This window comes from Prionailurus viverrinus, unplaced genomic scaffold, assembly GCF_022837055.1.
Source record: "Prionailurus viverrinus isolate Anna unplaced genomic scaffold, UM_Priviv_1.0 scaffold_55, whole genome shotgun sequence".
NCBI classification, from domain to species: Eukaryota; Metazoa; Chordata; class Mammalia; order Carnivora; family Felidae; genus Prionailurus; species Prionailurus viverrinus.
The window spans coordinates 170275-187059 of NW_025927617.1; the positions used below are offsets into that span (position 1 = coordinate 170275).

Here is a 16785-nt window from a genome sequence, read left to right on the forward strand (position 1 = left end):
TATCAAAATTCAAAATTTGAAGTATGGTTTCTACTGAATGTTTACAGTTTTCACACCTTCAGGAAGTTGAAACATAGTAAGTATAACCATTGTTGGTCAGGGACCATCTGTATTCTTAGACCACTAATCTGTCAGTTTAAAAACATTTATTTAGTACAGATTTTCAAACTGTCATCCTGTGGGCCAAATCTGGACCATTCTATTTTTTAAACATTTGAATCAGTTGCCAACATTTAAAAATTGGAATATTTAGGGTCACCTGGGTGGCTCAGTCGGTTGAGCGTCCAACTTCAGCTCAGGTCATGATCTCATAGCTCATGGTTTCAAGCCCTGCATCGGGCTCTGTGCTGACAGCTTAGAGCCTGGAGCCTGCTTTGGATTCTGTGTCTCCCCCTCTCTCTGCCCCTAACGCACTTGCATTCTGTCTCTGTCTCTCTCAAAAATAAACATTAAAAAAAAAATTTTTTTTTTAATTTTTTTTTCAACGTTTATTTATTTTTGAGACAGAGAGAGACAGAGCATGAACGGGGGAGGGGCAGAGAGAGAGGGAGACACAGAATCAGAAACAGGCTCCAGGCTCTGACCCATCAGCCCAGAGCCCGACACGGGGCTCGAACTCACGGACCGCGAGATTGTGACCTGGCTGAAGTCGGACGCTTAACCGACTGCACCACCCAGGCGCCCCTAAAAAAATTTTTTTAATTGGAATATTTAGGGGCACCTGGGTGACTCAGTTGGTTAAGCATCTGACTTTGGCTCAGGTCATGATCTCACTGCTCATGAGTTCAAGCCCCCCGTCAGGCTCTCTGCTGTCAGCTCAGAGCCTAGAGCCTGCTTCGGATATGTCTCTGTCTCTCTCTGCCCCTCCCCCACTGGTTCTCTCTCTCTCTCTCTCTCTCTCTCTCTCTCTCTCTCTCTCTTACCCTGTCTCTCTCTCTCTTTCAAAAATAAAAAAATAAACATTAAAAAAATTAAAATAAAATTTCAGATAGCCAGCCTCTTTTTTTAAGATCTAATGATCTGACCAGTTGGACCCACATCCCTATATTTCAGCAGTTGGCCCTAGCTGAGTGTTGGTTTCTGCCTTTAAATAGGGCATGAGGTCTCCGATTCACCACAGAACCACCTGGCATTTGTATTATCTGCCTTGCTCTCTACAGTTTATAGTTACAGCCCTTGATTTTGTACATGATGTGTTGTTAACACACTAGAAAAAACACTACACACGTGTTGGTAACCTTGTGCAAGATACTGCCCTTTCTAGAGCCTCAGTTTCCTTACCTGCAAAATTGGGATAATATTACTTAATTTTAAGATAGTGTGATGATAAAGAAATTTAAGGTGCCCCACTGCTTTTGTGTCCACAGGGAGACGTTTTTAAAAATAAAATACAATAATTTAAGAACTTTTATGCTTTCACTACTGATTCCTGATCTGTAAACTAAGTTGTATAGACTCTAATAGTTTAATTGTAAAGATGATTAGCATTCATTTGCCCAAATCCCTTATTTTACAGGTGTGGAAGCAGATCCAGAGAGATGAAGTGACTTTCTCAGTGTCACATAGTAAATGGCACACCCAAAAAAATATTTTTTTCTGTTTGGTTTCTGTCTCTTGTAACACTGTATTTTCTTGACTACATCATGTTTCCTAGGTCATATTTCCTATTGCTGGGACAAGAAACATTAGGATAAGTGGTATAATAAATAGCCCACTGAGTTTTAATTCTTTAGCAGGGGTTGGCAAACATTTTCTTAAAGGACCAAATAGTAAATACTTTAGGCTTTGTGGGCCAGAAGTCTCTGTTGCAATTACCCAGCTCTCCAGTTTTCATATGAAAGCAGCTATAAGCAATATGTAAATGAGTGAGCATTGCTGTATTCCAATAAAACTTTATTTACAAAAACTTGCAGCAGGCCAGATTTTGTGGGCTAGTTTGCCATCCTGCTCTAGCCAACTCTAATGGAGTATCTAGCTTTATGAAAGTCATGTCTGTGTTCATCCACAAAATAAAATGGAAATAATGTAGTTACATTGCCCTATGTCACAAGGTTGCTTTGTAAACTGATTGTAAAATGTTTCCAAGAAAAAGGCCACCTGGATGGCCCAGTCAGTTAAGTGTCCAACTCTTGATTTCAACTCAGGTCATGATCTTACAGTTTTGTGAGTTTGAGCCCCACATCGGGCCCTGTGCTAATTGTGCAGAGTCTATTTGGGATTCTTCCTCTCTTTCTGTCCCTCCCCTGTTCGCACTCTTTGTCTCTCTCAAAATAAATAAATAAACTTAAAAAATGTTTCCAAGAAAAGAACTTTGTAAACTGTCTACCTTAATGAACATTTTTTTTTCAGCCAGTATACTTCATGGATATATTTTCTAGTAAATTAGATGAAAGAAAAGAAATACACATTAGGGTGTCCTGAGTTCTTCCTAGTCACTTTTGGCTCTGATAGGATTCTATGACTGCATGGTATATGAACTGAAGGTTTTCATTTACCCATTCTTACATTTAGCACTGAAACAACTGTGATATTATAATCAATAGGCCTATTCATGCCACCATGTTTAAATTTGAAATTACTTTTTAAATGTTACCTTTTTTTGCTATAATATTTGCTAAATTGAAAGTGTTGTTCAGATGAAAGGGACTGTTCTCTCAGTCTTGCAACATGAATATGATGTTATTTTCCTTCTGTTACAATTTCATACTTTGTATGACTTTACTCTTTTTAAATTTGTTGTGACTTGTTTAGTGGCATAATATATGGCCCATTCTGGAGAATACTCCATGTACACCTGAGAAGAATTTATATTATATTGTTGTGGAACAGAGTGTTCCATATATATCTGTTAGGTATAGTTGGTTGATAGTGTTGTACAAGCCTTATATTTCTTTTGAAATTTATATGTTGAAGTTCTCCCGCCTAATCTGATGATATTTGGAGGTGGATGGTATATTGGTCTTTGAGAGGTAATTAGGTTTAGATGGAGTCATTAGGGTGGGATTCTCATGGTGGAATTAGTGCCCTTATAAGAAAAAAACAGAGCTTGCAGCGCCTGGGTGGCTCAGTTGGTTAAGTGTCTGACTTCGGCTCAGGTCATGATCTCATGGTTCTTGAGTTCAAGCCCCATGTCGGGCTTTGTGCTGACATCTCAGAGCCTTGAGCCCGTTTCAGATTCTGTGTCTCCCTCTCTCTGCCTGTCCCCCACTCATGCTCTCTCTCTCTCTCTCTCCCCCACAAAAATAAATATTAAAAAAAAGAAAGAAAAAACCAGAGCTTGCACTTTCTCCACAGTGAAAGGTCACAGCAATAAGGCAGCTGTCTGCAAACCAGTGGCCAAGGAAACCAAGGAAGAAGGCTCTCCCCTGAACTTAACAAACTGTACTAGCCCTCTGATCTAAGATTTCCCATCCATTAGAATTGTGAGAAATAGATTTCTGCTGTTTAAGCCATTGAGTCTCTGGTATTTTGTTATAGCAGCCTGAGCATAAACATATACTGTCCATCTTTTTTCTCTTGTAACACTTTTTTTTTACTTAAAATCTATTTTGTCTGATATTATAGCCACCTCAGCTCTTTTTGTTGTTGTTGTTGTTGTTGTTGTTGTTACTGTTTACATGGAGTAGCTTTTTCTATCCTCTCACTTTCAAACTATTTTGGTCTTTGAATATAAATGGATTCTTATGTAGACAGGATATAGATGGATTATGTTTTTAAATTCATTCTGCAAATCTCTGCCTTTTAATTGAGAGTTCAGTCTATTTACATTTAAAGTGATTAATGGTAATATTAGTTTGCTAGGACTACCTTAAAGTATCACAGGCTAGGTGGCTTAGACAATAAATTTATTTTCTCACAGTTCTAGAGGCCGTAAGTCTGAGATCAGCGTGTTGAGAGAGGTTTGTTTTTTTGTTTTTTTTTGTTTTTTTTTTTTTCTGAAGTATCTCTCCTTCGTTTATAGATGGCCATTTTCTCTGAGTCTTCATCTGGTCTTCCCTCTTAACATGTCTGTGTCCTTATCAGAAGTGATCAGTCATAGTGGATTACAGCTCACCCTGATTATCTCATTTCAACTTAATTACCTCTTCAAAAACCCTGCATCCAAATATACGCCCATTCTGAGGTACTGGCAGTTGTGACTTCAATGTATGAATTGGGGGAAAGTAGTTCAGTCCATAACAGAAAAGGAAGGACTTCTGCCATTTTGCTATTTGTTTTCCATATATCATACATATTTTTACTCAGTTACTCCATTATTTCCTTATTTTATATTTAATTAATGTTTGTAATGTACCATGTACCTTCTCATTTTCTTTATATATATATGTATATATATATATATATATATATATATATTTTTTTTTTTTTTTTAGTTATTTTCTTAGTTGTTACCCTGCAGATTATAATTAACATCATAAACTTATACTGGTTTGAATTACTGTTACCTTAATTTTGGTAATACACAAATTCTGCTTCTATGCATATCCATACCTCCACATATGTTATTTTTTAAGTTTATTAATTTATTCTGAGAGAGAGAGAGAGAGAGAGAGCGCGTGCACACAAGCAGGGGAGGGGCAGAAGGAGAGGGAGAGAGAGAGAATGCCAACCAGGCTCTGCATGGAGCCAGATACAGGGCTCAAACTCACAAACCATGAGATCATGACCTGAGCCAAAACAGTCGGGCACTTAACCAGCTGAGCCACCTAGGCCCTCCTCCCCATATGTTATTATCACAAATTATATCTTATATATTTGTGTGTCCATTAACATAGATTTATAATTATTATTTTATGCATTTTTTAAATCACATAGGAATAAAAGAGGAGTTCCAAAACAAAAAAAACAAAAATATTGTCTTTTACATTTATTTATGCAGTTACTTTTACTTGTGTTATGTCCTCATATGACTTGAGTTATTGTCTAAAGTTCTTTTATTTCAACCTGAAGGACTCTCCTTAGCATTTCTTACAGACAATCCTAGTAGGAATGAACTCCCTTAGGGCTTATTTATCTGGGAATGTCTTAATTTCTCCCCCTTTTTTTTTTTTGAAGGATAGTTTTGCCAAATCTAGAATTCTTGGATCACAGATTTTCTTCTAGCACTTTAAATACACCATTCCACTGCTTTGTGACCTCATGGTTTCTGATGTGAAAACAGCAGTTAATCTTAGTGGGGATCCCTTGAATATAGCAAGTCACTTCTCTCTTGCTGCTTTTAAGATGTCTCTCCTTGTTTTTGGCCTTCAAGTTTGATTATAATTTCTTTCAGAATGGATCTCTTTGAGTGTATCCTGCTCAGAATTCTTTGAGCTTCTTGGAATTTTCCTTTTTTATGTGTGTATAGACTCAAATTAATATCTAGTGTCCCTTGATTTCAGCCTGAATAATTTCCCATAATATTTCTTGTACACTGGGTCTGCAGGGAACAGATGTTGTCTGTATTTATCTACAAATATCTATTTCATCTTCACTTTTTAATATATAATATTTTAATTAACTTACTATTTTTGAGCAATTTTAGGTTTACAGAAAAAATTTAAGACAAAGGTACAGAGTTCCCATATACCCTCCTCACCCAACCCCCAACTTACCCTATTAGTAACATCTTGCACTATTGAGGTACAGTTGTTAAAACTGATGAGACCAATGTTGGCACATTGTTACTAACTAAAATTCATGGTTTATATTAGAGTTCACTCTTTGTGTTGTACATTCTATGAATTTTGACAAATTTATAATGACCTGTATCCATCATTACAGTATCACAGAATAATAATTTCACTGCTTTGAAAAAGCTACCTATTCATTTCTCTCTCCCACCCCAAAATCCCAAGGAATCCCTGAACTTTAACCTGTTTCCATAATTTTGCCTTTTCCAGAATGTCATATAGTTTAAATCCTACAAGATGTAGTCTTTTCAGATTGGCTTCATTCACTTAGCATATGCATTTAAGGTTTCTCCATGTCTTTTTGTGGCTTGATAGGCCCTTTTTGTGCTAAATAATATTCTGTTGTTTTGTTGCACTACAGTTTACCCCTTCACCTATTGAAGGATGTCTTCATTGTATTCAAGGTTTGGCAATTATAAATTAGGCTGCTACAAACATTCCATGTACAGGTTTCGTGTCAGGAAACTTCAAGTAATTTAGGTAAAAAAAAAAAAAACCAAGGAGTATAATTTCTGGATCATATAGTAAGATTATGTTTAATTTTATAAGAAACTGCCAAATTCTCTTCTAAAGTGGCTATACTATTTTATATTCCCCACCATCAGTGAATAAGACTTTGTGTTGCTCCATGTTCCTGTCAACAGCTGGTGTTGTCAATATTTTGAATTTTGACCATTCTAAGAAGTGTGTAGTGGTATCACTGTTTTTTTTTTTAATTTGCAATTCTCTAAGGTTATATGATACTGAGCATCTTTCTATGTATTGATTTGTCATCTACATATCTTCTCTGGAGATTTTTCTGTTCATACATAGTCCCATTTCTTAATTTGGTTTTTGTATTATTATTGTGGAGTTTTAAGCACTATTTATATATTTTGGGTACCAGTCCTTTATCGGATATTTGTTTTGAAAATATTTTCTTCTAGGGGCGCCTGGGTGGCTCAGTCGGCTGAACGACCGACTTCGGCTCAGGTCATGATCTCATGGTTTGTGAGTTCGAGCCCGTGTCGGGCTCTGTGCTGACAGCTCAGAGCCTGGAGCCTGCTTCTGATTCTATGTCTCCCTCTCTCTCTCTGCCCCTCCCCCACTCATGCTCTGTCTCTCTCTGTCTCAGAAATAAACATTAAAAACAATTTTTTTAAATAAAAAAATATTTTCTTCCAGTGTGTGTCTTAGCTTTTCATTTTCTTAATAACATCTTTTGCAGAGTAGAAGTTTTTAATTTTAATGGAGTCCAGCTTATCAGGTTTTTTTCTTTTATTCCTTGTGCTTTGGGTTCTATCTAAGAATTCATTACCAAAGCCAAGGTCACTTAGATTTTTCTCATATTATCTTCTAGGAGTTTTATAGTTTTGGATTTTACATTTAGGTCTGTGATCCACATTGAGTAATTTTTGTGAAAAGCCTAAGTCTGTCTCTAGATTCATATTTTTGCATATAGGTGTCTAGTTCTAGCATAATTTATTTTTTCCTTTTTTATGAATATAACTTATTGTCAAATTGGCTTACATACAACACCCAGCTCTCATCCCAACGAGTGTCCTCCTCAATGCCCGTCACCCATTTTCCTTCTCCTCCACCCCCCATCCACCCTCAGTTTGTTCTCTGTATTTAAGAGTCTCTTGTGGTTTGCCTCCCTCCCTCTCTGTAACTATTTTTCTCCCTTCCCTTCCCCCATGGTCTTCTATTAAGTTTCTCAAGATCCGTATATGAGTGAAAGCATATGATATCTGTCCTTCTCTGACTGATTTATTTCACTCAGCATGATACCTTCCAGTTCCATCCACATTGCTGCAAATGGCATGATTTCATTCTTCTCATTGCCAAGTAGTATTCCATTTTATATATAAACCACATCTTTATCAGTTCATCAGTTGATGGACATTTAGGCTCTTTCCATAATTTGGCTATTGTTGAAAGTGCTGCTATAAACATTGGGGTACACGTAGCATGATTTGTTAAAAAGACTACTCTTTTCACATTAAATTGCTTTGATCATATGTCAAAGATCAGATGACTATATTTGTGTGGGTCTATTTCTGTGCTCCCTATTCTGTTTTATATTGTTTGGCCAATTCAAAACTATCTAGAATATTGCATCTTTACAGTAAGTCTTAAGATTGGGTGGTGTCAGTCCTCTGACTTTGTCCACCTTCAGTATTGTTTTGGCTATTCTGGGTCTTATGCATATCCATAAATATTTTAGAATTTGTCAGTATCCACAAAATAACTTGCTGGAACTTTGAATGGAATTGTTTTGTATCGGTAGATCAAGTTTGGAAACAATGACACCTTGACAACATTGAGTCTTTGTACCCAAATTCATGGATTATCTCAATCATTTAGGTATTCTTTGATTTCTTTTATCAGAGTTTTGTAGTTTTCTTCATATAGATTTTGTATATATTTTATTAGATTTATGCCTGGGTATTTCAGCTTTCTGGACACTAAATGGTGTTATATTTTTCATCTCAAATTCCATTTGTTCTTTGCTCATATAAGAAAGCAAATTACTTTGGCATATTAACATCATATCCTGCAACCTTGCCATAATCTCTTATTAGTTTCAGGGGTTTTGTTGTTTATTCTTTGGGATCTTCTACCTATGCAACCATGTCATCTATGAAGTAAGACAGTTTTATTTCTTCTTTCTCAGTAGGTATACCTTTTATTTCCTTTTCTTGTCTTAGTGCATTAGCTAGGACCTCATGATGTCAAAAAGCAATGGTGAGAAGAAAGAAATATCCTTGCCTTGCTCTTCTGATCTTAACAGGAAAGCTTTGAGTTTCTTACCATTAAGGATGATATTAGCTGTAGTTTTTTAGTAAGATGTTCTTCAGGAAGTTCCTCTGTTCCTAGTTTACAGGAAATGAATGGGTGTTGCATTTTGTCAAATGCTTTTTCTGCATCTATTGATAAAACCATGTGATTTTTCTTTTTTTAGCCTGTTGATGTGATGAATTACATTAATTGATTCTCAAATGTTGGACTAGTTTTGTATAAATCCCACTTATTGTGGTATATACATTGTTGTATTTGTTATGTCCTATTCAGATTTTTGCATCTATGTTCATGAGGAATATTGATCTGCAGTTTTCCTTTCATATAATATCTTTGTCTAGTTTTGGCATTAGGGCAATACTGGCCTTGTAGAATGAGTTCCACTTCTATTCTGTGGAAGAGATGGTAAAGAAATGGTATAATTTCTTCTTTAAATGTTTGGTAGAATTCATCCATGAACCCATCTGGGCATGAGAATTTCTGTTTGGGGAGGTTATTAATTATTGATTCCATTTCTTTAATAAATATAATCCTTTTCAGATTGTCTATTTCTCCTTTTGTGAGTTTTAGTAGATTGTGTCTTTCAAGTAATTGGTTCATTTCATCTTGCTTATCAAATTCATGGGCATAAAGTTGTTAATAATATTCCTTTATTATCCTTTAATGTTCATGTAGTCATTAATGATAACCCTATTTCATTTCTTGTATTAGTAACTTTTGTCTTTTTTTCCTAGCTAACCTGGCTAGATATTGACTAATTTTACTGATCTTTGCAAAGAACCAGTTTCTAATTTTGTCAATTTTCCCTATTGAAGTCATATTATCAATTTCACTGATTTCTGCTCTAATTTGCATTACCTTTTTCTTTTTAATCTGGATTTAATTTGTTCTTTTTCTGTTTTCCTGAGGTGTAAGCTTATATGGTTGATTTTAGATCTTCTTTTCTACTGTATGCATTCAATGCTGCAAATTTCCCTCTAAGCACTGCTTTCACTGTATCCCACAAAATTTGATAAGATGCATTTTCATTTTCATTTAGTTTTAAATATTTTTAAGTTTCTCTTGAGATTTCTTCTTGACCTATGTATTATTTAGAAATGTGCTGGGGATGCCTGGGTAGCTCATTCAGTTGGGAGTCTGACTCTTGATTTCAGCTCAGGTTATGATCTTGAATTTCGTGGGTTTGAGCCCCTCGTTGGGCTGTGTGCTGCCAGGGTCCTGCGCTGTTGGTGCTTGAGAATCTCCCTTATCCTCTCTCTCTGTCCCTCCTCTTTTCTCCTCCTCCCCCCACAATAAATAAATAAACTTAAAAAAAAGAAATGTGCTGTTTAATCTAAGTGTTTGGGTATTTCCCAACTACCTTTCTGTTGTTGATTTCTAATTTAAATCCACTGTGGTCTAAGAGTATGCATTGTATGATTTCTAATTTTTGAAATAAGATGTTGTAGGACCCAGAATGTGGTCTGTTTTGGTCAGTGTTCCATGTGAACTTGAGAGTAATGTGTAGTTTGCTGTTATTTGATAAAGTATCCTGTAGATATCAGTTATATCCAGTTGATCAATGGTGCTGTTGAGTTTAGTTATATCTTTACTGACTTTCTGCCTACTTGATCTATTCATTTCTGATAGTGGGCTCTTGAAGTCTCCAACTATAAGCGTGGACTCCTCTATTTTTCCTTGCAGTTCTAACAGTTTTTGACTCACATAGTTTGATGCTCTTTTGATATACCCATACATATCAAGAATTGTTATGTCTTGGAAGATTGACCTTTTTATCATTGTGTAATACCTCTCTTTATATTTGATAATTTTCCCTACTCTGAAGTCTGCTTTGTCTGAAATTACTAAAGTAACTCTGGCTTTCCTTTGATTAGTGTTACTATGGTATATCTTTCTCTATCCCTTTACTTTTAGTTTCTTTAAATAAGGGGATTTCTTACAGACAATACATAGGTGAATCTTCTTTTGATCCACTCTGACAATCTCTAATTGATACATTTAGATCATTGATGTTTAAAGTGATTATTGATATAGTTGAATTAATATTTACCATGTTCATTAGTTTTCTATTAATTGCTCTTGTTTTTTTGCTCCTGTTTTTGTCTCCCAGTCTTTTTCTGCCTTGTGTCATTTAAACTGAGTATTTTGTATGATATCATTTTTTATCTTCCCTTAGCATATCAATAATCCTACTTTTTAATATTTAGTGATTGCCCACAAAAGTGAGTTTGTAGTATATATATAACCAGTCCAAGACCACTTTCAAATAACACAATACCACTTCCCAAGTAGTATGAGTACCTTATTACAGAGTATTTCCAATTCCTCCATCCCCTCCCTTATACCATTGCTGCCATTCATTTTACTTATCCATAGGCTATAATCATTGAATACATTGTTATTATTTTGAACAAGTTGTTGCCTGCTAGATCAATTAAGAATAAGAGAAGTACCCCAATTTAACCCTCAAATTGGGCAGCATGAAAACTTTTACTGAAAAAATAAAATAAAATAAATAAACCCTTACTGTGCCTATAGTTTTTCCTTCTCTAATGCTTCTCTAAGATCTAAGTGTCTTATATATAGCATTTTTCTTCTCTCTTAAGAACTTCTGTTAACATTTATTGCAAGACAGTTCTACTGGTGACAAGTTCCCTCAAATTTTTGTGTGAGAAAGTCTATTTCTCCTTCATCTTTGAAGGACAGTTTTGCTCAGTATGGAATTCCATGTTGGTGGTACTTTTATCACTTTAAATATTTCATTCCACTCTCTTCTTGACTTGCATGGGTTCTAAAGAGCTGTCCGATGTAACTCTTATTTTCTCCTTTATACATAAGGTATTTTTGCCCTCTGGCTTTGTTCAAGATTTTTCCTTGATTTTCTGCAGTATAAATATGAGATTATTAGGTATAGATTTTTGAGTATCTACCTTTGTATTCTCTGAGCTTCTTCAACCTATGGTTTGATGGCTTTCATTAATTTTGGAAAATTATTTTATCACCATTACTTTATTTTTTAAATATAATTTATTGTCAAATTGGCTTCCATACAACCCCCAGTGTTCATCCCAACAAGTGCCCTTCTCATTTCCCATCACCCATGGGTATCACTATTACTTTAAATACTTCCTCTGTTCCTATCCCTCTTTACCGTCTGGTATTTCTATTATGTGTCTATTGCTCCTTTTATAATTGGCTCCTAATTCTGAGATATTCAATTCATTTTTCTTTTTTTCCTTTTATTTTCATTTTGAAAGTTGCTGTTGATATATCTTCAATCTTCACTGATTACTTACCTCAGCCATGTCCAGTCTGTTGATGAGCACATCAAAGGCATTCTTTATTTCTGTTATGGTATTTTGGCTTTCTACCATTTCCTTTTGATTTTTTTCTTACATATTCCATTTCTCTGCTAATATTATATACCATATGTGTTCTTTCATGTTGTCCGTTTTTTGCATTTCAGTATGTGGCATATTAGTTTTATTTGATTAATAGTCCCAGTCTGATAATTTCAACATCTCTGCCATTTCTGAGTCTGGGTCTGATGTTTGCTATTTCTTGTAGTATGATTTCTACTTTTTGTTTGAAAGCTACACATAGATGAAAGAAACTGAGGTAAATAGGCCTCAGATTTTATGTTGTCAGGCTAGGCATTTGGCTTTACTTACTATTTGCTATAGCTGTCAGTGTTGGAGGCTAAACTTTCCCCAGTGTCCTTGTTTTTGTCTGGCCTGTTTTTAGATTTCCCCAGAGATTTCTTTTTTTTTTTTTTTTTTAATTTTTTTTTAACGTTTATTTATTTTTGAGACAGAGAGAGACAGAGCATGAACGGGGGAGGGTCAGAGAGAGAGGGAGACACAGAATCTGAAACAGGCTCCAGGCTCTGAGCAGTCAGCACAGAGCCCGACGCGGGGCTCGAACTCACATACCGCGAGATCGTGACCTGAGCCGAAGTCTGACGCTTAACCGACTGGGCCACCCAGGCGCCCCTCTTTTTTGTTTTTTTAATCTAACATAATTTATTTAACAAATTGCCTGGTGTAGGGGACCATAAGTAAATTATCTTCATTTTTTTGCTTGTTTTTATTCTTTATTTTTTGAAGTATAGTTGGTGTACAGTATTATATTAATTTCAAGTGTACAGCATAGTGATTCAACAGTTCTCTACATTGCACAGTGCTTACCACAGTAAGTATAAAAGTATAATTACCATCTGTCATCATACACAATTATTACAATATTATTAACTATATTCCCTATGCTGTACTTTTATCCACATGATTTATTTATTTTGGATATTGTCTGAGATGCAATTCTTTCAGTTGTATTCCCATATTGTAAGAAGCCTTATTGATGTAGTGGTAAGGTGTTGGAGGACTGGAAGTGTTCTGTAGTACTATGATTTGGCCTGAGTTCTTTAGCGACCCTGTGCCCCTGAGCTGTGCCCTTCACAAGTGCTTCTCAATTTGTTTTGTTTTTCCTTTTAGGTGGGACAGGAAGGCTAGAGGGTACTGGTGTTGTATATTTCCCTTCCCCGAGATTGGTTAGGCTCTAGCACAATATTTTCTCTTAAGAACAGAATGTTCTGGGCATATTTAAAAGTATCTGTTTTTTCCCTTTCCTTCCTAGAAGGATGAGAGGAGTTTTCTCCAATCACTGTGAGAACCTGATAGGGCTCCTTGTAATAAAACTCAAAAGTGTGAGTCTTCCCTGGGACTGGAGCCCTTTGGAATTTTTTACTCTCAGACTTGTCCCCACTGAGCTTCCAGAAATTCATCAAGTTCAGGTCCTGCTATCCTAGTCCTGGTTCCCAGAGTTTTCCCCTCCTGGGTTTCTACTCTGGTAAATTGTGCTTATTTGTATTCATTTGTATCTCTGCCCAGTCTTGGAGGCACTGATATGTCTTATGACCTCACTTCTCTGATGAATCTGTAAGGAGCTGGTTTTCAGGTTGTTCTGGGTCTTTTTTTCTTCTTCATATGTGGGCAGGAGAGACAACTTCCAAGCTCTTTACATGCCTAAATGGATTACCTTCATTTTTTTAAGTTAATTTTGATGCATATGGGATTCTTGGTTGACAGTCTTTTTTTTCTTTCATCACTTTTGATTTGTTATCCTACTGACTTCTGCCCTACATTGTTTCTAATCAGAAGTCAGCTATTTATCTTACTGTAGTTTCCTTGAAGTAATCAGTCAATAAGTAATCTCAGTGAGAGCAATTAATCAGTCTCACTGCTTTCATGATTGTCTATTTTTCTGTGGCTTTCAACATTATACTGTTATGTATCTGCTATGGATCTCCTTGTGGTTTATTCCTGGTTGGACTTCTTGAGCTTCCTAGGTGTGTAGATAAACATTTTTCATTGAATTTAGAGGTTTTCACCATTATTTCATTAAATATTTCTTCTGTTTTGCTCTTGTCTTTTTCTGGTACTCCCAGTGTATGTATGTTGGTGCCCTTAATGATGTCTAACATTTCTCTGAGGCTGTTTTCATTTTCCTTTATTCTGTTGTTTTTTTGTTTTTGTTTTTGTTTTTTGCTTTTGAGATTGCATATTATCTTTTGATCTTTCTTCGGGTTCACTGATTATTCTAGCTCACATCTACTTTGTGTTCTTTTACTGAATTGTTCATTTCAGTTTTGTACTCCCCAACTCCAGAAATCCATTTGATTCTTTTTAATAATTTATATCTCCTTGTAGTCTTCACTTAATGAGCCATTGACATAATTTCATTTTTTTAATTTCTGGTCATAGCATGGCATATTTTATTCCATTATTGTGAGAATCTTTATTCCATTTTTGGTCCATATATCCTCCTTGTTGCACACATTTAAAGTTACTTCAGGGGCACCTGGGTGGCTCAGTTCATTAAGAATCCAACTCTTAATGTTGGCTCAAGTCATGATCTTACCATTTGTGAGATCAAGCCCTACATCAGGCTCTGCACTGACAGCATGGAGACTGCTTGGGATTCTGTCTCTCCCTCTCTCTATGCCCCTCTCCTATATGTGCACGCTCTCTCTCTCTTTCTCTCTCTCTCAAAATAAATAAATGAAAACATTTAAAAAATAAAGTTACTTTGGGTCATCTGAGTAGCTCAGTCAGTTAAGCCTCCAACTTCAGCTCAGGTCATGATCTCACAGCTTGTGAGTTCTAGCCCCACATCGGGCTTTGCTGACAGCTCAGAGCCTGGCACCTGCTTTGGATTCTGTGTCTCCCTCTCTCTCTACCCCTCTCCTGTTCGCACTCTGTCTCACTCTCAAAAATAACTAATAAACATTTAAAAATAAATAAATGAATGAATAAATAAATAAATAAATAAAGCTGCTTCAAATTCATCTCTGCTTCTTTTTCAGGCTCCTACACCTTCATAACAAGATGTCTGCAGTCTATAATTTTTTAAAGTTCCGTTTTTTCATTTGAGGGTAGGGTCATCTATCTATCATAAAGAAATTCCTTATATTTTGGTCAGCTAATGACATCCTTTCTTGGTTTCTAATGTGTTTGCTGGATTTTTCTGAAAAATTTTTATAGTAGTAAAATACATATAACATAAAATTTACCATTTTAAGCATTTGGGGAGGGAGTTGGGGGGGGGGGAGACGGAGATAGAGAATCTTAAGCAGGCTTCACACCCAACACAGATCCCAATGCAAGGCTCAATCTCACGACTGTGAGTTCATAACCTGAACCAAAATCAAGAGTCAGACGCTTAACCAACTGAGCCACCCAGGTGCCTCCATTTTAAGTGTTTTTAACTATTAAGTAACATTAATTACATTCACAGTGTTATATAACCATTACCATTATCTATATTCAAATCTTTTTCATTACCCTTTCAGAAACTCTGTAACCATTAGGTAGTAATTCCTCATTCGCCTTCCCTGTAGACCCTGGTAACCTCTAATCTATTTTCTGTGTCTACACATTTGCCTAGCCTAGATACTCCATATAAATAAAATGATTCCATATTTGTTCTGGTATTATTTCACTTAGTTTATTTCACTTAGCATAATGTCTTCAAGGTTCACCCATGTCATAGCATGTTTAAGAACTTCATTCCTTTTGGGGCACCTGGGTGGCTGAGTCAGTTGAGTGTCTGACTCTTGATCCCATGCAGGTTATGATCTCATGGTTCATGAGATGAAGCCCTGTGTCAGACAACATGGAGCCTGCTTGGGACTGACTCTCTCCCTCACTCTCTGCCCTTCTGCCACTTGCATGTGAGCTCTTTCAAAATAAACTTTTTTTAAAAAAGAACTGCATTCCTTTTTATGGATGAATAACAGTATATTATTATATATATTCCACATTGTTACTCCACTCATCATTTGATGGATGCCTGAATTCTTTTCACCTTTGTCTATTGTAAATAGTACTGCATTCGACATTGCCATACAAATATCTGTTCAAGTCCATGCTTTCAATTCTTTTGGAAGTATACCTAGGAGTAGAATTGCTGATAATTGTTTAGCTTTTTGAGAAACTGCCAAACTTTTCCATTGGAGCTGCACCATTTACATTCCCATCAGTAATGCACAAGGATTCCAATTTCTGCAGGTCCTCACCAACATTAGCTATTTTCTATTTTATTGCTAATAGCCACTCTAATACGCGTGAAGTAGTGTCTTACTGTGGTTTCGATTTGTATTTCTATAATGGCTAGGGTTGAGCATTTTTACATTTGCTATTGGCCATCTCTAATATTAGGTACTTTGCTCATTTTGCAACTTAAGTTGTTTATTTGTTGTTGAGTTGTAGGAGTTTTTATATATTCTGCTTATTAATCCCTTATCAGATGTATGATTTGGAAATATGTTCTCCCATTCTGTACATTATCTTTTCACTCTCTTGATAGTGTCATTTGATGCATAAAAGATGAAAATTTTGATGAAGTCCAGTTAAACTATTTCCCCCTTTTTTGCCTGTCCTTTCAGTGTCATATCCAAGAAAATATTGCAAAATCCAATGTCATGAAAATGGTCTCCTATGTTTTCTTCACAGACTTTTATAGTTTTCACTCTTATGTTTGGTTCTTTGATTCATTTTGAGTTAATTTTTATATATTGTGTAAGTTTAGAGTCCAACTTAATACTTTTGCATGTGGATATATAGTTTTCCTTGTAGCATTTACTGAAGACTATTCTTTTTCCCCATTGAATAGTTAGCACTCTTGTCAAAAAAGAGTTGACCATATATGTTTGAAGATTTATTTCTGGGCTCCATTCTATTCCATCGGTCTCTATATCTGTCTTTATTCCAGTACCATATTTTTTTTTGGTTACCATTGCTTTGTAATAAATTATGAAATCAGGAAATGTGAGTCC

The 16785-nt window shown here is 35.7% G+C and overlaps 1 protein-coding gene across 2 annotated transcripts in view; it reads left to right on the forward strand.

Moving 5' to 3' along the window:
• The window catches only part of CHIC1 (cysteine rich hydrophobic domain 1), an 81908-nt gene that overhangs the window by 41219 nt on the left and 23904 nt on the right, over positions 1–16785 (forward strand). Inside the window, exon 4 of one of the 2 annotated variants that reach the window (XM_047848215.1) lies at positions 1517–2205. The exons of the other annotated variant lie outside the window; for it this stretch is intronic. Coding sequence (XP_047704171.1) covers positions 1517–1636 — 120 coding nt within the window. The 3' untranslated portion in view covers positions 1637–2205. Of the gene's footprint in view, positions 1–1516; positions 2206–16785 lie in introns of those variants that run through there. 2 annotated transcript variants of the gene reach the window in all.